General features: G+C 35.1%; 1 protein-coding gene across 1 annotated transcript in view; it reads right to left on the bottom strand.

The window, feature by feature from the left end:
- Positions 1-4,925: 4,925 nt before the first annotated feature.
- LOC129267772 (uncharacterized) overlaps positions 4,926-22,885 on the bottom strand; it is a 74,263-nt gene continuing 56,303 nt past the window's right edge. The window contains exons 32-45 of the mRNA XM_064105066.1: positions 22,696-22,812; positions 21,850-21,969; positions 21,107-21,256; positions 20,374-20,490; positions 19,559-19,678; positions 18,530-18,641; positions 16,937-17,068; positions 14,894-14,965; positions 13,765-13,836; positions 13,138-13,215; positions 11,810-12,598; positions 11,186-11,454; positions 8,970-9,262; positions 4,926-8,001 (exon numbers count right to left, since the gene is read on the bottom strand). Coding sequence (XP_063961136.1) covers positions 7,771-8,001; positions 8,970-9,262; positions 11,186-11,454; positions 11,810-12,598; positions 13,138-13,215; positions 13,765-13,836; positions 14,894-14,965; positions 16,937-17,068; positions 18,530-18,641; positions 19,559-19,678; positions 20,374-20,490; positions 21,107-21,256; positions 21,850-21,969; positions 22,696-22,812 — 2,672 coding nt within the window. The 3' untranslated portion in view covers positions 4,926-7,770. The remainder of the gene's footprint in view (positions 8,002-8,969; positions 9,263-11,185; positions 11,455-11,809; positions 12,599-13,137; positions 13,216-13,764; positions 13,837-14,893; positions 14,966-16,936; positions 17,069-18,529; positions 18,642-19,558; positions 19,679-20,373; positions 20,491-21,106; positions 21,257-21,849; positions 21,970-22,695; positions 22,813-22,885) is intronic.

Genomic DNA, 22,885 nt, shown 5'->3' with positions numbered 1-22,885 from the left:
CAGGTGAGCTCTCATTCCAACAAAAGGTCCGTACTTTACTTTTCAAAATGAAATCACCCTGAATGATGAGCTTTCAAAACTAGCAGGAATTTCAGGAATTTTATTGATCCCAGGATTTGATCAAATTTTTTATGTTATTCAAAATATTTTATAACCCCCTAAAATTTCTCAGGAGATAAAGAGTGAGATAAAAAACACCCCCTTTTTAAAGAAATCTCCGGGTGAAAATAGAAATAAACCCCCTTTTTTTACAATTCGCGGGCCGGATTTGCCTTGCAGACCCCCCTAGATCCGGAACACTGCTTTATGTATATACCCCCTATCTCAGGTGAGCTCTCATTCCAACAAAAGGTCCGTACTTTACTTTTCAAAATGAAATCACCCTGAATGATGAGCTTTCAAAACTAGCAGGAATTTCAGGAATTTTGATCCCGGGATTTGATCCATTTTTCTATGTTATTCAAAATAGTTTATAAACCCGGCCCTGAAATTTCTCAGGAGCTTAAGAGAGAGATAAAAAACACCCCCTTTTTAAAGATATCTCCGGGTGAAAATAGAAATAAACCCCCTTTTTTTACAATTCGCGGGCCGGATTTGCCTTGCAGACCCCCCTAGATCCGGAACACTGCTCTTTGTATATACCCCCTATCTCAGGTGAGCTATCATTCCAACAAAAGGTCCGTACTTTACTTTTCAAAATGAAATCACCCTGAATGATGAGCTTTCAAAACTAGCAGGAATTTCAGGAATTTTATTGATCCCGGGATTTGATCAATTTTTTTATGTTATTCAAAATATTTTATAACCCCCTGAAATTTCTCAGGAGATAAAGAGTGAGATAAAAAACACCCCCTTTTTAAAGAAATCTCCGGGTGAAAAAAGAAATACACCCCCTTTTTTTACAATTCGCGGGCCGGACTTGTCCCGCGAAAAAGTACCGGTACCCCTTTACCGGACATTTTGGGAACACGCATGATGTCCTTCCGACCCCGAGTGGGGGGCCGGGGAATGATAGAGATAATTATAGTTTCTGAGTGGATTGATCGCTGAGCTGCGATTTTTTTTCGAATATCCCCATCTGTTGTCGAAAAGTCGTGTAATAAACAAATGAGAGTCGATTGCATGTGTGCTGAATGTATTTATGACTGCATGCCGTGTGTACACGTACTATATTCACGCACTCTAGTCTATGAATGGGTGAGTGAATGAATTTTTTCAAGAATTTTGATTCCACTTACTGAGTCAATTATCTCCACATGGAAGGTTACTGATGAGATAGCAGTAGACGAGATTTCTTATATTGAATTTGAAGGTACAGTAGGTTTTTTTTTAACTTTTAATTTGGCTGGATGAGACAATGATCATCAATGATATGAGACAATGTCAATGATTAGACCAAAGGCAAAAGCTTCAGTCTCTGTATTTTGGTTGTTCCGCTGAACTGCGTTGGCTCACTCACCAACACATATGGTGAATGGGGAGTATAGTAAAATGTCACAAATTGTTGAATAAATCCACAGAAACGACGGTTATTCCTGTCTAGTCAATGATATGAAATAATGAATGATATCATGTCTAGCGTATATACATGTAGTCTATCTCGACATTATACTTTAAAAGTCTTTACTTTAGTCCGGGCTTTGCCTTTAGTCATGCCATGATGGTGATGCCTGAGTGATAGTGGTGGTGGTGATGCCTGATGGTGGTGGTGGTGGTGGTGGTGATGCCTGATGGTGGTGGTGATGATGAAGATGCCTGATGGTGGTGGTGGTGGTGGTGATGATGATGATGATAATGATGATGATCATGATTGTGATGATGATGATGGTGACATAATAAAATGATGAAAAATTGACATGATCAAGATTTTTTTTTTCTCTTTATACCATTTCTGGTCTCATTTATTACATATCAAATCCACATAAAAATTACAGGCTATTACAAAATTTCCTTTTTTCAAATGAAAAAAAAAACCAAAACAACACTGTAGGCCTATACTATAATTTAAGGTACAGACAAGGAAAACTACAGATTGTCGGAATACGATGACAGCAATGAATTGAATTAAAAAGGAATTACAATCCTCCAAGGACCCTTTTCCACAACTCAATATTTATCTCATTTGTTTTGCTTTTGTTTGTTTCTACCTCTATACGATCTCTTAACAATAAAGACAAATAATCGTTCAAAATATTATGTGTCGCATTTTTGTTTCTTATATGTATAATTGCTGCTCTATAAATAGAAAAAGTGCGTAGTTAATAAATAATCTTATATCATTGATATTTTCTATCTTTGTACCTAAGTTAAATATGGCAAACTGAGGTAAAAACACAAAATTCTTATACAACAGATGTTTCGCCTAAAGTATGGTTTAACTGAATCACAAAAGAAAAATGCATGCATTAAATCTCCCTTTTGGTCACAATAATTACAAATATCAGAGTCTTTTAAATTCCATAACAATTTGGATGGAACTGGCAAAATATTGTCCATAAACTTAAAATTAAATTGAATGAGAGAATTATCACAAACATATTTTAACTTATATAACCAAAGGGATTTCCAATTAATCGCAGGATTTGGGTTAAAAATTTTATTCCAGTAACAAATTGCTCTAGACGTCTTCTTTTTTAAAGTCAAGAGATCATTATAAATTTGTTTCAATTTAACACACTCTACGCTTACTTCGTGTTTTTACAATTTTCACAGTAGAGTACGTAAACTGTATTTGCCTATTTACAATCCGTTCATTTTCCTTTATGCATTTGATCCAATGTTGATTAATTGCTGTTCTCACTTTGGCATATTCACTTAACCATCTACCATCCTTGTATACAAGTTTGGATTTAAGTTCTTCATTGTTTAGAAAATGGTTAAATTACTAACTAAATCACCAATAAATAATATGTTGGATCTTATCCAATTTCTAAATAACAATACATTTCCTTTGAAAGTAATATCATTATTCAGCCATAACATTTCTTTTATTAAATACTCCTTTATTTTATAAGAAAGTTGTTTTTTCTTTTGAAATTGGTGTTTGTTTGACCATGAACCAAGTATACAGCAACTCCTAATAAAATTCAGGTATTTTACCTTTAATAAATCGTAGATGTTTTGGTGAACAATTGCAATTCATTACTACTTCAATACCAATTTTATCAATCCAGTACGTAAAAAGTATATTCCATTTTCCCGTTTTAACATTCGAATCAAGACTGCTTAAAAAGTTAAACAACCATTTTAGGTTGTAAGACATAAATTGTGTCTGAATATCTCTCATACCTAAACCCCCGTCTTGAAAAGGATTTATCATAAATTACATTCCTTTTTAACTTTTATTTTTGAGCCCCATGATAAATTTTGGAAAAGTTTATCATATTCCTATAGATTTAATAAAGCGGACATGGCACAATTTGTGCTATATATGCGAGCTTTGATATCACAAGAGTTTTTTAAATAAGTATTTTCCCTTTATACGTTAAATTTCTTTGCCTCCATGAATTCAAAATCAGTTTTATTTTCATCAACCTTTCTGGCGACCAATTCATTTCTTTACTTATTATTATAACTATAAAAAAAAAAAAAAATAAAAAAATAAAAAATAAAAAAAGTATCGCACCAATTTATGTCACTAATTGTTTTGGGAGGGTTTATTTCCCCTATCATGGTGATATAATTATGTGTATAATAACAACTTAAACATTCCTCTGAAACAGCAGATTTTCAGCCATGGTCCTTACCAGTGCTCCTAAATAATTTAATCGCCTGCCTGAGTCCTGACCAGTTTTAGAAATCTGAAGAAAAAATCTGCTGGAATTGTGCAAAAACATTATTTCTAAAATAAAAACTTTTAAATTTTAATAGTAGTTATGCCAAAATGCATGATTCTAAACTTATATCAGATCTGTATCTGTCATCTGACCTGAATGCATCGTCAGAACAAGTACAGTTTCCAAACATGCTTACCTTGACTTTTGACTGGATCAAACAGCGTAGCCTGCAACATGCATCGGGAGCAAGTGAATGGGACCGTGCAGCTTGGAGTTTTTCAATAGTTAGTAGAGCAACACAACGAAGACTGTCGAGTGGACAAAATCGATCTTTCCAGTTCACAATTCAATAAAAAACTGGCAAAATAACACAGTTCTGGTTCCCTTATAGTCTAAAGTTGTCGAAAACAGAATTCGGATATCACAATACATGAAGAAAACGGTAAATTCGAAGAAAAATAGAGACCAGGAAGGTGAATCAGTTATCAGTGTACTGCTGGCTTGCACAGAGAGCCGAGTGAGTCGATCATGTGACGTCATTATTCTTGACTGTTTTTGATCGCGTGATTGTCTGTCTGGGGGCGGCTGAGAAGGGTCTCTAATAATTTCATTTCTTGCAAGACCTTTCCATTCATATATAATTTGTCTATAATCATCACTTTCGTGAATTTTCTTTGGATGTATACTTTAAGGGGTCATCACCTTTAAGATGAACTTTATATATGCTTATTGCTAAATAAACCATTTATTGAATTGAATTAATTAGGCAAGGCGTAGATCTGCTCTTAGTCAATATCCACCCATTTTGTGCTAGATATGTATTATTTAGAATGTGAAAATCTATGTAGTCTGCTTAGAATTGTTTCAAAGCTCTTGTAAGAGTGCTCCCCAGGGAGTGGAGAAAGTGTATTTAATTGTGTGCGTGCATGCTAAGATCCAATGACCATTTAGAAATTGCTTGAAAAACGTTTTGACACGTCATTCCAATTATTATTAACGATACATAAAAGCCGAGTATTGCTATTGGAATTAGTAACCTTATTTGAACTTGTAGGAATAAAATATCTTTGTCGCATATAATATACACTAACGATGTCACATACTAAGGTGTTGATGTAATAAATGAAATATAACTCTTGACGCAAATCATCTTTTTCTGAAATGTTTTATTCAAATTCATCGTGCAGACAGGGGGTATCTTAATATACTTTTGCGAAAATGTTGAACATCTGTTTGTATTACAAATAACGAAAGAAAAACGCCACTTCACATTAAAAGCGTTGCCTTGGCTCAATTATTTGATTAAATGTTGCAGATATGATTAATACCCTCTTTTCATCGTGTAACGGGATCGGGGAGAAATAAAATAGGTAAATGGCATGGACGGCCGGCGAAATAGGAAAAAAGGGAAAAGAATAAACATACAAATTCAGGAATAAAAGGATAGAAGAGAAAGAAGAAAGAGGAGGAGTAGAAGGAGAGAGATAAAGAAGTAGAAGGATAAATAGGAGGAGGGTTTGAAGAAGGGGGGAAAGTTAAAGCAGTAAAATTGCATTACAGGCAGACAAGTCTAATCATTGACGTACATAAAATAAAAAAGAAGAAAAATAAGGAGAAAAACGAGATAGAAAAAAAGAAATTTTAAAAGAGTGAGTGAAGTAGTGGAAAGAATATAAACAAAAATGAAATGAAATTATAGGAAATGAATGATAGGCTACTGAATATTGTTCACCTGAATAACATCAATGTATACTACATGGAGAAGAATGTCAAATAAACATTGAGTAATAAACAAATTGATTATCGAGTCATGTTCAATAGATAAAATAAAAAGATTCAAACTCCTTAAACTATTACAAGCCTGCGACGTAGCTATTTATGATGGTAATGATATAATAATAATAATAATGCTGATAAGATTAACAATATATTGGAAATTTTTGTGGTACTCATTTGTACACCACGGGTACCACAGGAGTATCACACAGTGATACCATTGAACGTGTGTGGTACACCTTTCATTCCTGTGGTACCAATAAAAACATCTTGTGTACCATTAAGGTACAACCGTAGTACCGTGTGGGTACCATCTGTTTGTAAAATGGTAAAGATAATAGTGTGCAATTTTCCAGCGCACACACTATGAAAAAGATTATCAAGGCATAATGCATTACAGCATCATGAAAAAGACAAGATGTCGAAAAGATATTGCAAGAAACAAAAATATATATAACCATTCTATAAAAATAGATAGAAAATTTCTTCATAGCCTCGTTGTCAATTTAATAAAAAAAAATAATTTCATCAATGATCACAGGCATAATTCCGTGCATATAATAAAATTGTGCTTGATATTTAATATAAAGATCCCATATATTTACAGTATAAAAAATCTTTTAAAGAGTTGTATTTTACTGTCTTTAGATTTCGCAAGGATATATTTAAATGTGATCCTTAGACAATATTTTGAACCATTACGCTCGTTTCCCTTCCGACGGTTTCCGACATATAATATCTGAGATATTTCCTATACCAGGAAAAGGCTGAAAACATTTTCCTTTACTGGTACAAAAATGCATACTCTTTCTGTTGTCATGACATTTCTTTATTTAAGAGAAATATATTCTGACCTTGTAAATGGATGAAATCGAAATAAAAACTATGTTTTCGAAACAACACATTACCTGCATGAAATATTTCACTACATGCCTAGGACGTAATGGCCTGCATATCTTGACTATGGTCCGTATTTTGAAGTCCAGTTGAATTTTAAGTTAACTAAGTCTAAGTTACTTAAACCACGGTCTAACTCTGACTTAAACTACGGGAAGCCAACAAATGCAAATATCTGTTTATATGCCATAGTTCACTTATCATTTGCGGACTTTGAAAAAGGATATCAGGGTCAAATGAGTTGATGAATAAAAAGTGTAGTATAGTACTATTATCTGTGCCACGATCGGCTATCCATAGTAAACAATACTTTTGAACCAGAGTTTAATACACGCCCGAGATCAGAATATCAACGTTGGTCTATGTGTTCACATTGCCATACACGATGTAAACTGTATTTTTCCCCATTGGGAATCAGCCATCTTTTCTTTTACTCCCCAACACATAAAATCCAAACAAAACAAAAACACGAGACATTATTAAAAAGTGCACATGCTAAAAAAAGTATTAAAATAAATAGAGTAAAAATTCGACAAGCAAAGGGCTAGAATTTGATGAAAATCCGATAAAAAGAAGACTCAGGTAATTCAAAGTTATGTGTACAAAATATGCCTCTCGTGTAAAAATAACTTTCAGCAATGATGATTTTCAAAGTTATGTGTACAAAATATGCCTCTCGTGTAAAAATAACTTTCAGCAATGATGATTTTCAAAGTTATGTGTACAAAATATGCCTCTCGTGTAAAAATAACTTTCAGCAATGATGATTTTCAACATTAAATAATTTGTCAATGCCGTCTTTACATTCTTGGTGTAAAAAGTTTAAATAAATATGATTTCTTACTATTTCGATCACAAACTGATATTAATGGTTTTCAGTTTCATGTATTGTAGCTTTTATTCTTTTTAATGTTTAATGTAAACGAATGTCTCTATTCTATTTGCTCATATGTTTCATGAATTATTATAAAAAGATTTAGAATTGAAATAAATGAATTAAACTGGACTGAAAAAAAATTATATAATAACATGCAATATAGGCAGAGAAAATATACCGTCGGCTGGCTAATTTTCATATTCGAACCGTATCATAAAAATGTTGTTCCTCGTTCGAATTCAAAGAAGGTTTGAGCGTTACATAATTGTCATATTATGTTCAATTCATTTCAATGTTCGTAAATTCCGTAGGATTACAATCAAAACATATTGCATAATATATATATTTTTCATTTTAAGTCTATAAGATTTGAAATCGACCGCAAACCATGTAATCTATTTAATACATTGTCAGTGACTGACAATTATATAATTCATCAGAGAATTATTTTGTATTTTCTATCGTTGATCTCTTCCTTGCCGAGCCTGTTTTAAAAGATCCCTGTCCATTTGGTTGGCCATTTGCTGTATTCAAATCCTTAATGTTTTCCATGAGAGTATTCATAAAATGTCTGTGAATACTCCCTCTCTTGTCGGTTTTAGGAGAAGAGGTTGCTTCGAGCAGGGCCGTGTCGCAATTCACGAGGAATGCTCGAACGACTTCTTCATTTGAGTTCTGAAAGAGATGTAAAGAAGATATAGACCGATTGAGTAGGTTGCCTTCAGGCTGGATACTGACACGTCCATAACCAGTGTACAATTAACAAAATACATTACATGGATATAATATTTACAACAGCAACAATTATAATAATGATAACATTAGTAAAGTAGAAAATTCATTTTAAAATGAAAATAATTATTATTATCATTGTTATAATGGAGTGAAATTACTACTACTACAACTGCTACTAATAATTGAAAAAAAAAACACCACTACTACTACTACTACTAATAGTAATAACAATACTGACACCTTATTATTTCTATGATCGTTCTATTATTATCTTAGTCTTTTAGAAGCGCATATATGAACGTTTACAACAACTGTGCTATTTTCAATTTTATCACAGTTATTATCAATCTTGGATGAGGAAGCATTGAGGGTTGACCAAAACTCTTTCTGTTCGTTCTTTAAATGGTCGAAATTGCTGCAGTCAGAATGTCAGACTAAACATTTCTTTTTTCAAAATCTCCCAACAAAGATGAAATAGTATTAATTCTTTCATTGCCACATTTGGCAGTGAGAGTGAATTGATGAATTATGGTAATTTATGGCAACTTGACATGACGAACCACAGGGTTGGAGCAGGAGTATTTTGATGAAGGGGGGGGGGGACAAGGCACCATACAGCTGACGTCATCATTTTCCCTCAATGATGTTAATGTTAAATGTGTTACAATATATTTCACACTTCCAATATAATTATATATATTTTTAAGCACGAATCCTTTCCTTTTCTTCCATATTTTTTTGGTGTGTTGGCATCCTTTAATAGCAATACCAACAATAGTTAATTCCGACAGAATACACATTGTCTTACATCATCTTACCAAGCAAACACAAACATATCACACAAATAATACTAGTCTTTCGCTACGAGTTAACTACAAGTATTTTCAAACAAACAAACCGTTCCTCACCAATTGTAGAGCAATCCGATCTTCTGTTATTGAGAAATTCGTGATAGACTTCGATTTGAGGTAAGCCAGGGCCCTCCGAACATCACTTAAAATCAACGAAGAGTCAACAACAGAGGGCGGATGTCCTCTATCTTCGATGTATTTTGATAGCGGAACTAAATTCCTGGCAATGTTCTGGGCGTTATAAGGTGTGAGAATACATTCGGTGGTAAGGTGGGTGTACTTCTCCTGAGGAACACCGTTAAATGGCGCCCTCTCTGGTAATGCAACCACAGCTGCGGAAACAGATAATTCTGTAAATAGAGAGAACAGAAATAGTTATGTGACTTGAGCTATTTAGAGACATGCGTCAACAGCGACGTAGTTTGCAAAAGTAGATAGCTAGTTGGCCAACATTAATCAAATTAGTCAAATTCAATTCATACAAGTGGAACGCGCCGTTGGCAGTCTCGCCTGCATTACACAATTCAATGTATCAGCTGTGTTGACTTTGTGACATGAACACATGAAACAAAAAATACAATCATCACGAAAATACTCTTTGCCATGCCTGTGGTATTTCTGTTGGTACTACCGAAAAAAAGACCAGGGAAAATGAAGTACCTCATAAAATCTACGGCTGAAGTGTAGTACTAAAATATCACAGGAAATACCACTCAGAAAAAAACCCACAAAATATACCACACACAAACCATTCAACAGTGCTGTTGTCCTTCACGGTAAACTGTAATAGCACGGACAACGAATCTACCACAAGGGTGAAATGCATATCCAAATTCTTGTGGCACTGCACACGTGTTGCTAGTGGTACTTGTGTGATAAAATGAAAAATTACCGAAGGAGCTAAGTTTGTCTCACAGACGTTCGTAATGTCAGTATTATACTCCTGTGATATGCAAATTATAAAATTCCCTGTGGTACTTTTGTACTGTACCAATTCCCTGTGGTATTCCTGCCAGGCTCTGTATTTGAATAATATCTGCTATTTTGAAATAATTTTGTTAAAATATTTTAAATAGGGATTACTTTTAATGATTCTCACAAAATTGAAAAAAAAAATCCTTTTGATTTTTTAACAACAGCAGCTATTATTTCTAAATATTTACCAACCCTACGGCCCGTATTCTGAAGTCGGGTTTAATTTAAACTCTGGTTTTAAGTTGTGGTTTAACTATGGAAAGCCAGTTGTTACATAAATCTCTAACAGTAGAGGTTCAATGTATTAGCTCATTTGACTATATAAATATTATTAACTGCCTGGGAAGGATAAGTATGACAATTGTCTTCACAATTTATTAATTAGTGAAGAGCACAGTTATCATGAGAAGCATTCATTGTAAACAAAATTTTGAAACGTTTGGCTTCCCATAACTTTAGCACAGACTTAGACATGGTCTAAGTTAAACCCGACTTCAGAATACGGGCCTATTAATATGTATAAATCCTTTTAGAATAAAGAAATTGCATATATTTTAGACCATATATTTTTACTTTGTGGCATGATGTCAGTCTACTCTATTTTTGTTTTGAAACGACTTGAACTATTTTCCTTACTTTACGTTGCGATTTCAGGCTTATCAAAATAAAGATGTTTGTGTGAAGGTCTACTTTTAGACTGTTTTCCTTACTTTAACCCAAGGGGCAATGCTACTCTGGAGCGTTGTGGCCCAGTGGATTAGTCTTCTGACTTTGAAACAGAGGGTCGTGGGTTCGAATCCCAGCCATGGAGTAATTTCCTTCATCAAGAAATTTATCCACATTGTGCTGCACTCAGCCCAGGTGAGGTAAATGGGTAACCGGCAGGATTTATTCTTTGAATGCATGATCGCTGAAAGGCAGCTCGAGCTAAAGCCCGGTTAATAATAATAACAACGCGCCTCGGAATATACTATTTCTAGATAGATGGCGCTATATAAATGCCTATTATCATTATTATTATTACTCTTATCGTCCTGGGAACTTGATAGTCATTTCATTCAAGCCTCATAGAATAAGAAAGCATATGAAATGGTTTTCACAAAAACTATGAAGAAAAACATATTGATAATAAACTGTCAGTTCTTTGACCTCAAATGACCTTTGAACTAGACGAGGAAACACTTTCATTGGATATCATTAATGAGATCCGATAACCATCTCAAACAAGTTCATATTAATCTGAATACATACTGGACGTGGAAATCCGATTTTCAACCTCATAAACATATCAAACTCACGTGTTCCTTCCGATTCTCTCAACTCCTTCTGTCTCTGTTTTGCCTTACGTTGTTGCCAAACGGTGGAGATGGTATAGAGATAAGGATTAAGAGATGAATTGAGTGGGAGGATAAAGACGGCTGTCCACGCGTAGACATCGGGTGGTATTTCAACGGCTCCACTTGATGCCAGCAAACCCATAATGATGATTGGCATCCAGCATATAAAATCCGTACCCACTATCATCGCCATTCGCGTTGCCAATTTGACCTGCATACTAGTTCCGTTTCTGTATAAGAAAGAATGTGCAGATGCAAAATTTGAAGTCACTAAATCGATGGACATTTTGCGAATTTTCATAATCAGATAATTGAGAAACTGCATTCTCAAGATTGCAGAGAAAAAGTAATGTTTACTTTTGGTTATGTTTAACTTATGTTCATTTGATTTGTCGAGTTTTATATTTTTCAAAGAATTATGAGCTGCAGTTTCCAAATGATGGAAAAATCATATAAAAAAAGAAAGATTTGATCTCTTTGGGAAGGGGAGGGGTGGGCCCACTGTCCACTATAAAAAAATATAGAAATGAACAAGTAATATCATTTTATGGTGTAGAAAGACAAATCATCGTTCTTTGTACTCACTTAACGTGTCTGCCTGTGTCTTTAGCCTTCACCACTTTTTTGGCCGACCGATGAACAGTGACGAATATGGCAACATAACAGAGGGCGGTTATCAGGAAACAAACAAGGTTCAACCCCAGGAATATAGAAAGGGAGTATTCCCACCCATCAGGTCTGTCCGCCGAAAGAGGGAGCCCTAGACATACGCTGGACCTGCCGTAGAATCGATCACCAAAGTAGTTCAGGGGGAAGGCTGGTACCAGCGAAATGACAAGAGCGGCGGCCCACATCACCGCGAGGCATACCGAAGAGGACTTGTTTGAGAACTGTAGATGGTGATGCCGGGAAAACACAATACAAAGGACGCGATCTACGCTGATGAGCATGATAATGAAAACGGATACTTCACTGGAGAGCGTGGACATAAGACCGGCTATCCGGCACACCACACTACCCCTCCACCTATCTGCATTGATTGCGTAAACCCCCATGTAGTATTGATCGGCGATGGCAATGATCAACATATAAACACCCATCAGCAGATCGGATACGGCCAAGTGGGTGATCAATTTCGCTTGGATGCGTGTGGACGAGACCGACTTCCGACGGAATACTCTGAGACCAATAGTGCAGAGGTTACCCGCCAGAGCGCTGATACCTAGGATCCACATGGCCACGCGGAGCGTGTTCTCCTTCAGGAGGTCGTCGCACGATGAAAACTGGTCTATTGGCGCGATGCAACCGCTGCTGTCCGACGCATCAGCTGGATGAAGATCCAACATGCAGCAAAACGCAAAGCTATCTGCATACCTGGTGGCAAGAAATATAGAAATAATAGGTCATCAATTCGGAGAAAATATCATTAAGAACAGCCTTAACCTCCTTTGGAATAACGTGAGAATAAGTTTTGTGAAATTCCTTCGAGCTCATATTAACTTGTAACAATACAAATCATTCATGTTTTGCCAGATTGTTGAAAGGTACAAAACGTGAAAGCTGGCATGAATGTTGAAACAAAGCCAGAAGCAAGTAACGATATTAAGAGATGGTTTATTAACTTGTGTGGTGTACAACTTGGTATACTACATGCTCTTTTTAAAGAAAATGTAAGATAGGTCTATTTTATTCCAATTGTGTGTCTCCCTTTCTGCCCTCGCATTGAATCTCCCGCTCGGATTAATTAGGTTCCACCGCTCCATAAAAAGTAACATTACTCCCGTCAAACATTTACATTACAGTATTTATCCATACTTCAATCTGCAATATCACAGCGAAACTGGCTTTTGAAGATGATGGTATAAAAACATAGTGATAAGACGAATGTACTATTAGCACAAGAGACTACTTACACTTTATCAAGAGACGGAATTTCCTGTAAAGCTTTTCGGATGGCATCGGTACTGGGTATAGTTGTTTCCCGTATATCCCTGAAATAGGTTGGATTAAAATGATAAAAACAAAGGAGTGTGCATGGTAAAACGCATTGAAGTAACTTGTAAACTTAACGAAGGACGGTATACAGTTTGATCATTATCGATTGGTTTTGATCAAAGACATCACATTTCAACAGGTCAATGATTACGTATTGATTATGGAGCACTTCGTGGACAATTCTGACATCTTCCTTCATTTTGATTGGCTGAGAAGCACTGTTACTATGGCAATTGTCGGATAAAACATCCCACAAGTCCTGTCATGAAACGCTCCCGAGATTATTCATCTAAATTAACACGATGTAGAATAGTGACCCCGCCCCAAAAGCAAAGGTGGGTTGCCAAAAAGAATTTTGAGATTTCTTACAGCTTGAAAAGGTTCATCCTAAGCTTTAAAATGATGCATAACTGGAAAATAAGTAATTTATAACCCATTCATAAGGGTCGAAATGGCAATTTTGTTGTCCCTAAATAGGAGTGTTCATATTTATTACGAACACTTGACAGGTGTACTATTTGAATATACTTAAGATTTATACTTACAATACTCGGAGATTTGTCAAGTTGGCGAAAGCACCAAATTCAATGTACTGAATTGGATTTTGACGGAGAGACCTATATTAAAAAACGCGAAAAGGAAAAATAAAAAGAAAGCACGATTATCATAAAGATCCTAGAGTCACTACTACTACTACTGACATTATGAAATAGGTACTAGTCATTGGCGGCGCCAGGGAATTTTGATGGTGAGGAAAGGCATTCTAATCGTATTGTCATTATTCTTCTTACTTGAACAATATAGGAACTTATTGAGATCAACAGCAAACTCTTTAAAAATCAAGTCCAACGTAGAAGGATATTGATTTTAATTAACAGAGAAAAATCAAACGAGCAAAATTTCATGACATTCGGATGTAAAATAAAGCAAGTTATGATTTTCAACGGTTTCGCTTATTTTTCAAAAAAAGTTAATATATGCACAACCCAGTGATATGCAAATGAGAGAATCGATGGCGTCCCTCACTCACTGTTTCTTTTGTGTTTTAATGCTTGAATTATACAATATTTCAATTTTTCAGATTTGACGATAATGACTGAACCACAAAATGGTAAAACAATGGTGATTTCACACGTTGAGGTAGGAATAATAATTTGTTTCACATATTAAATATTCCATATTTCATATGATAGTGAAATAGAAAAAGAAATGGTGGGTGGGCGATGTCATCAGTCCTCTCTATTGCGTACAGGCCAGGATGTGCATATAACTGTGTTGTAAAATTAAGCGAAACTTTGAAATATCATAACTTTCTTACTTTACACCCGATTGTGATGAATTTTTCAGTTTCATGCTCGATGGAATCTTCTCTTTCTGTTCAAATCAGAGGAGAGTTTCCTGCATGGGTAACAAATAGGGCATTATCTTTTATTCTAGCAATTATTCTACATTCTATACTGGAGGGCAACACAAAAGTTTCCCCTTATAATTCATTAAACAATCATGGCAGTATACTATATTATATTAAACAGATATACTAAGGGGGTGAAAGAGCTATTAGAGTATTTCAATCTTCATTATCATGACATTTCGATCAACATATTTTGAAGACACTTTCAAAGACAGAGCGAGAATATTAAGCCCCTTACAAACGAAATAGTAAAGATTACTCACAAGTAGTATAGATCTTGGTTTTGGGTGAATGAAGTGGAGGGAATTGTCTCGATATTATCATCCACAAGCTCTCTAGAAAAAAAAATGGGAATACAGAAACGGATTATATTTTTTTTCTTTTTAAATAAAGTTATTTATAATCTATGTTTTTTATTTTGATATGAATACATCATTCAATGTAACATGAGGCACACACGCACATACCCACACACCCTTCCCTCTCACACACTTCCTCACACATACACAAAACCAAATTAACACACCTCCACCCCAATTGCGTGCGCACTACTCCCTCGCCACTTCTATAGTACCATGGTAATACTATTTTTTCATGTTCTTAATTTACCATGACATTATCTTTTCGTGGTTGACATGGTATTACCATGACAATACCATGAAAAAGTTGCAAATTTGATGTACTTTAGTTGTGTACCATGATGGGGATAGTTAAAGGCCCGACGATGAGTTAAGGTGAATTTAAGCAATATGCTGTCGTAAAATTATAAAAAATAATCATTTTCACATGATAAATTAAGTCGTAAACCCCCAAAACATAGAACGTAATGGTGAAGTGGACTGAACATGGTGGATCAGTGGTAGATGAGCGGGGGGTCATGGGTCGATCCCCGGTCGAATAGTACTAAATATAATACCTTCTGACTTCCTGTCAGGCGCTCGACGTATTTAAATGGAGAAGGATAATAATGGCATGACAGGGCCCGCTGGGGGGAACAGTTCATAGGAGCTGAAGAGGCTATGAAGGAAATTCATTATCATCGTTATTATTATTGTTGTAATGTGAAATTGGCTACCCCTATTGGGTTGCACCAGGCTGTTTAAATTAGCTGTAGTTTGGTGAACAAATATTGTTCAAAGTGTATTCAGGTATGCATTTAAGCATCCCTGGATATACTTGGCTGGGTTGATCTCTTGACCAATCAAGAGTCAATTGGGGGTAGCAATAATGTACCCCCAATAGGTATAGGAGGCTTTCTTTTCAAGCCAGCTAGCGCAAGAATTGGCGGGAAGAGGGCAGAAGAGATTGAGCTTTTGAAGAAGCAGGTTGTCTTCCCCGTGTCAGTTTGAGTCAAAGTACAAGTAAGTTAATGATTATTGTTATTATACTACTGTATACTTGTAAACTTTGTATGGTCATGTATTTTACTCTTACTAAATAATTATTGATGCCTTCGGGATTACTTTATATGAATTTTTAGTATGTAAACTGACATATTTTATGCCTCCGAAGTCCTATGATTTTACAAATACAGATTTACCACAGGGAATATGTAATATTGATTTGTTGGCATGAGTTAAGCTTTTACTGGTTGAAGTTAAGATTTTTATAAATGTTTTTACATTAATATGCGACTGTAACCCACTTACCGTCAGATCTGTTTCATGATGTTGATTGTAGTTTATTGTTTTATTTTCCCTTTAGCTCAACATATATGCAATGATTTACTAAAGGATGTTTGCATACACTGTAATTACCAGAGTACATTAACCCAGAGGAATTGAGAAGTGTGGGCGGTGAGTTCATTTTAATTGAATCGTATTGCAATAAAACCTGTCTTTTTATTATGTAATATTCAGAAATTGTTTTTTGCATTTTTATCCAAACTGCAGTTTAGTTATGGACGATATATATGTATATTTTTATCAACCCTCATGTGTGACGCAAGAATAAAGAAATGTCATATTGAGACTTATAATTATCATATTGTATAAGCTATTTATTGAAATAATTGGAAATTGTCACATGGAATAAATGTTGTTCATGGGTCATATGATTTTATTTTATCAATTTGTATTTACAATGTATTTTTATTATTTATGTCTCTGCAGCGAGGCTGTTTTTCTTGGAATAAAATATCTGTACCACCACAGACCACTCTGGACTTGGCTTTCTTTCATTATTATTTTGTTTCAGTGATAATGATAATTATGGTAACAATAATAACAATAATTGATACTATTGTTATAATAATGACTATGATAATCAACATTATTAATGTCATTATATGCGAACATATTACTTACAATTCGGCTAGGAATGGATGATCGACTGGATTGAAGGAATAATAGGGTGTCACGTGATCTTCGTCTGACACCTGATCTTCGTCTAATGTATGAACGTCTGGTCCAAGTATGAGAGGCACTGACATTATGGAACTGTATTATAGCAAGAGAAACTTATGAGAGTTGATTGAAAATAATATACAATGATACAAAATGTGACCTAAGCTTCCAACCAAGTCGCCAGGGACGGTTCTCTGTTATTAGCTTAAATATTAATTTGCTCCTCAACAATTAACAAGTGGAATGCCTCTGGCGGTCTCACCTGCATCACGCGATTCAATATAGCAGCAGTGCTGACTTTGAAAACTACTATAAAATAATTATTCACAAAAAACACCATTCATATAATGATACAATACTACGTTCATTGACATTTGACCTTGATCATGTAACCTAAATTTTGTCAGTGATACTTGATTACCCCTATATCCACATTTTATACACTATATCTATAAACTTTGAAAGTTATGACAGCAATCTAATAATTACCTCTAAAATGGCCAAAGTTCAATGACCTTAAATGACCTTTGACTTTGGTCATGTGACCTGAAACTCGCATGAGATGTTCAGTGATACTTGACGACTCTTATGTCCAAGTTTTATGAACTAGACCAATATACTTAGAGTTATGATGGTAATTCAACAAATACCCCCAACATGGCCAAAGCTCATTGATCTTACATGACCTTTGACCTTGATCATGTGACCTGAAACTCGCACAGGATGTTCAGTGATACTTGATTACCCTTATGTCCAAGTTTCATGAGTCAGATCCATAAACTTTTAAAGTTATGATGGTAATTCAACAGATATCCCCATTATGGCCAAAGTTCATTGACCTTTGACCTTGGTCATGTGACCTGAAATGCGCACAGGATGTTTAGTGATACTTGATTATTCTTATGTCCAAGTTTTATGAACTAGACCAATATACTTTCAAAGTTATGATGGTAATTCAACAAATACCCCCAATTTGGCCAAAGTTCATTGACCCTAAATGACCTATGACCTTGGTCATGTGACGTGAAACTCATGCAGGATATTCAATAATACTTGATTAACCTTATGTCCAAGTTTCATGAACTAGGTCCATATATTTCTAAGTTATGCTGTCATTTCAAAAACTTAATCTTCGGTTAACATTTGGTGTCGACGCCGCTGCCGCCGTCGCTGCCGCCGCCGTCGGAAAAGCTGCGCCTATAGTCTGACTCTGCTATGCAGGTGAGACAAAAACGAAGCTTTTTAAAGAATGTATTGAAACGTTGTTGTCAAAAAAATAATTTTGTTTTATAATTAAATAAAAGTATGCATGTGCAGTTATTGTAAACATGTTTGCATCTTGATCATCCTGTAAATTGAATTGTTTTTGTGTTTGATTTGATTTTAAATAAAAATATTATATTAAACAAGAAAAAAGGAAATTATTTTATCTGAAATAATAATGTATCTTCTTCATACTGTCCTAAAATAATCGTTCAGGGTTAGTATTACTATTAGGTTTTATCAATGATGATCTTTTTTTGTCGCGAGAGGAGTGGAGTATTCCATACTCACATCTTTCTAGCTGTCGGGGAGAAAACGTAAGAAGGATCTTCTTCTTGAGTTGTTGGTCGATCGCAGGAGAAGACCAGCCCAGTACAGTTACAACCAACTGGGCATGTTACACCTGTCAGGAGAAAATATTAATAATATTCAGCTTTCATATAAACACCTAATACATCGGAACGACGTGTCTAAGCGCTTTACAGATATTTTATTACCGCGTTCATCGGATTCAAGCAGTCATTCCCGCACGCAACATATCCTCCACTAACTGGGGAGTATTCCAGTCAGTCGCCGGTTGGGCGCATACAGTACTGGACAAGCTACACTGACTTTTGCATCCTACCGGATACCCATTTAGCACCTGGGTGGAGAGTGGCAATATGTGGATTAAATGCCTTGCCAAAAGGACGCTAGGCCATACGACCCTTTGATTACAAGGCGAGAGTCAGAACCACTACACCAATTAAGGCTCTCCCACAGGAGAATAAATAAAAGCCTTTATTACAAAATTTCTTAGAAAAAGAAATTGAGATGTAGAAATTTTAAACCCGGTTTAACAGTATTATTTAAAATGATGCATTATTTTGATCTATTTTGATTTTTGGTTTAATTCTATAAAATAATGCACTATTAAGTTTTAAAAAAATCTTCCCTCCTTCTGAGCGGGACAACGTATGTCATTGGAAAGATAATTTATATCACATATATTAAGATCAGAAATAGATCATTAGAATGTGCAAAATAAAAGGGAAATCTGAAAATGTGTGTACAAAAAAAAGGAGTAATGTCCACAAGATCAGCCATTTGCAAGAACGTTTGCCAGATTGAGGATCCCTATAGGAAGCGTTGCATCACTCTTAACCTTTCAATAAATCTGTAACCGATTTCGATTAAACCTGTGTCGAATTGTTCCTCTCATTTTACTCCTTCCATTAAGATTGATTCTGTCCTTGAGCTTTTCTTCAAAAATATGGCAAAACATAATAAGGACAGATTTCATAATCAAATAATAGAAGAGAACAAGAGGAATAGTTTTACCGCAAAATTGCTCATCGTCAGCGTCGGAACAATGTCGAATTCCATCACAGACCTGGTTCGGTGGAAGGCAAATTGTCGAGCGTCTACAGCTGTATGTTCCTGTCGGGCACACGAAACTACCTGTGGAAAAGTAACAATGATAATAATCTGCCTTTATACTGTACTTAATACATTATGTACATCGCAACAACGTTTTTAAGCGCTATACAGATATATTACCCGATATATATACACATATATATATATATTTCCGGTCATCAGGCCATGGCTTGCCCGCTCAACTCTCATTCAACACACACCCACGTACGCACACGCACACACATTACCCATTTATCCCATGGAGATCCCAAACTTATCACGGTTGAAAAAAAAAACTAAATGAATGTCAATGACTTAACCATATCAGTATATCTCTAAGGGAATCTTAAATACACCGGCCAACATAAAACCGTACAAAACCCTGAAATTTAAAGTGTGTTGTATTTGAAATTGTTTACATATAAAACAAAAAACAAGGAAGAAAAGCAAATCAAATCCTTGCTACTTTCAAGATACCTGCGACTTATCGATAAATCATAAAAATGATATTTTTGGGGAAATTAATGTATCAAACGTTGGAATATGGAACAAGTAATGGATGGTGTGTTTTGATATATAATACTTAGCATATCATATCTCCAAAAAAAAATATTTCAAAATGATCTAAAAATCAACGGGTGAAGGGGCATTCCCAAAATAAATAACCAACAGTTTCAGTATGTTCTGAACAATAGGAACACAGATGGGAATGTAATATACCAATTAAATCTACTCACTGCATTCCATTTCATCTTCTCCATTTGCACAGTCCCAGACACCGTTACATCGAAACCTCAGCGGGATACAGTATGATCCGGGGCACTTCGTGAAATAGGCCGGGCATTCAAAGTCATCTGCATGGATAGAAGACAACACGTAATAAATGCAAAATGGTGCCCTGATATTGACTGCACATTAGGTCAATAGTAAAATCTATTGCCCCGAAGTGATCTTGATACTATAATAGTCCTACTATTATCCCAGGATTGAATGTCGATGGAAACTGTAAAGCTTATACCAGTCCTACAATAATTGAGGGTTGTTTCAATTAATGTATGAATAAAAGGGCAGTCTATATTTGTTTTATATTTTTAGCAGGGCTGAGTAAATGTTACAACTATTGCCCAGCTCAAATCATGCTAATCAGTAAGCATTTATAATTCAGTTAAAAACATATGAATGATAAATTGCCACCACTTGAACATTGTTACTTGATATTATAAAAATCGGGGTGTCAAAACTGGCATTAGTTCGTGCCCCCACATGTAGATCGACAGCACACTGAGGTGTTAGAATTACACCCTATAGATTTAACATAACACCAGAGTGTATAAAAGATCAATTAGTGTTGAACACCAAACGCTTAACACCAGAGTTGAATGGTTGGTGTGGCCGTCTACGTACACCAATTAACACCAAAGTGTTGTAATTATCGGAAGATGCATGCACCGGAATGGATTGTCAACCTACCACACAACCTTAGATGGGACACGTCTCGGCATCCTGTGATGTAGGCACTAGGATCAATATCATAGATACACTGCGAGTCTCTACTCACGCAAGCACCGTTATTACATTGGATTTCATCAGCATTACATCCATGGTTCAGTTGTCTGTATTCTAGAGAGAAAAAAAAACCCAAAACAAAACAATTCATGATATCTTTGTGACGGAGAAACGCAATTTGAGGTTACAGAATAGAACAGGTAATGATTGATATACGTTTTTAGAATCCCCCCCTGCTCTAGTGAAGGTAAGAGTAATTGGGTCCCCTCTATTAAAACAAAACTCCCCAAAACATTAATACTTTACAGTGATATTATGTTTTCATAATTCAAAGTAATAAATGGATCACTTTCGTAAAACTAATATTTTTGTTTTTAAATTTCATGCGGCATGTAACATTCATTTTACACATAGACAAGAAAGTAAAACAAAATTGAAGAATTTGTTGCATGGTTTCTGAACAGAATCACATTTGAAGAAAGATCTTTGCTTCCCTTCATAAAAAAAAATCGAAAAGTATATATATTTTTTTCATTTTCTTTTCACGCTAACAAATATTTTCGAAAGAGATGCCCAAGTTGTATTTCTCCTATTCCATGTGGTTATGTTGCCTTTATAGAATATTTCGTACCAAAAATACCGACGATTTTTGTACAAAGAATATTTAGAAGAAAAGATAAAAGGGAATTAATTGATTAATCAATTACCACATGTCGACAGTTCATCTTCTGCAGAACTTCCAATACAGTCCACGATGCCATCACATTGCACAGAGAGTGGATGATCATCACCGCTATAACACGTGAAGATGTTCTCAGAAGAAGACCCTAAACATATACAGATACTGGCTTATATAGAGTATACTTTTACGATTGTGTAATAAACACTTTTAAGTATCTATTTTCGTGTTGATTTAAGTGAGAGTATATTTTGCAAACAAATTTGATTAAAGTTTAAATGCAACTCATGCAGAACTGTTACTTCATAGACATCTGGAATATTTATTGCAGTCATACCTTACACAAATCGAATTTAAATGTATTTTACAGCAAAGAATAACCCTTGATTATCCAAACGTAAAAATGTACCAGATGAATTATTCTAGAGAACATACCATTCCATAATATATAACAATGTCCCTGATGTGTTTGTTCATTGAACTGATTATTTTTTAGATACAAAGTTCTTTCCATACTTACTCGGTGGTATTATGAAGCAATAATACGGAAAATCTTATGCCTAACATCCAACAAGAATTTTGATTATATGTTACAAAGATGAATATAACTCCATTCTTTATCTAAATTACCTCGTAATTTTCCCTTTTTTTCTGACCATCCGTTAGCACTTTTATCTCTGCTTAGCTCAACACTTCCTGATTTACCCTGATAATTCCCTCTATGATGTCTAAATCAATTATTTGATAAGCCATAGCTAACATGATATAAGATCGCATATTATAATTGCAATGTATTTCCCAATTAAGTAAAATATATTGTAATCAGGCAAAAAAAAAATAGCGAACGGAATAGAGTGCCTACATGTCTACTCACCGCAACTAGTTTCATCCGAGTTATCAAAGCAATGATCCACCAAATCACATATTAGATTATCCGCTATACACCGGCCGTTATCACAGCGAAATTGCCCCTCATTACAGGTGTAAGGTGCTAAAAAGAGAGAATGGACGCCCGATTAAAAGTTATAATATGAACCGAAAATACTGAGGTTCTGAATTTAACG

The sequence above is a fragment of the Lytechinus pictus genome, chromosome 9, assembly GCF_037042905.1.
Source record: "Lytechinus pictus isolate F3 Inbred chromosome 9, Lp3.0, whole genome shotgun sequence".
NCBI classification, from domain to species: Eukaryota; Metazoa; Echinodermata; class Echinoidea; order Temnopleuroida; family Toxopneustidae; genus Lytechinus; species Lytechinus pictus.
The sequence above is the reverse complement of the archived record's forward strand: the minus strand, read 5'-3'. Positions and strand labels throughout refer to the sequence as shown.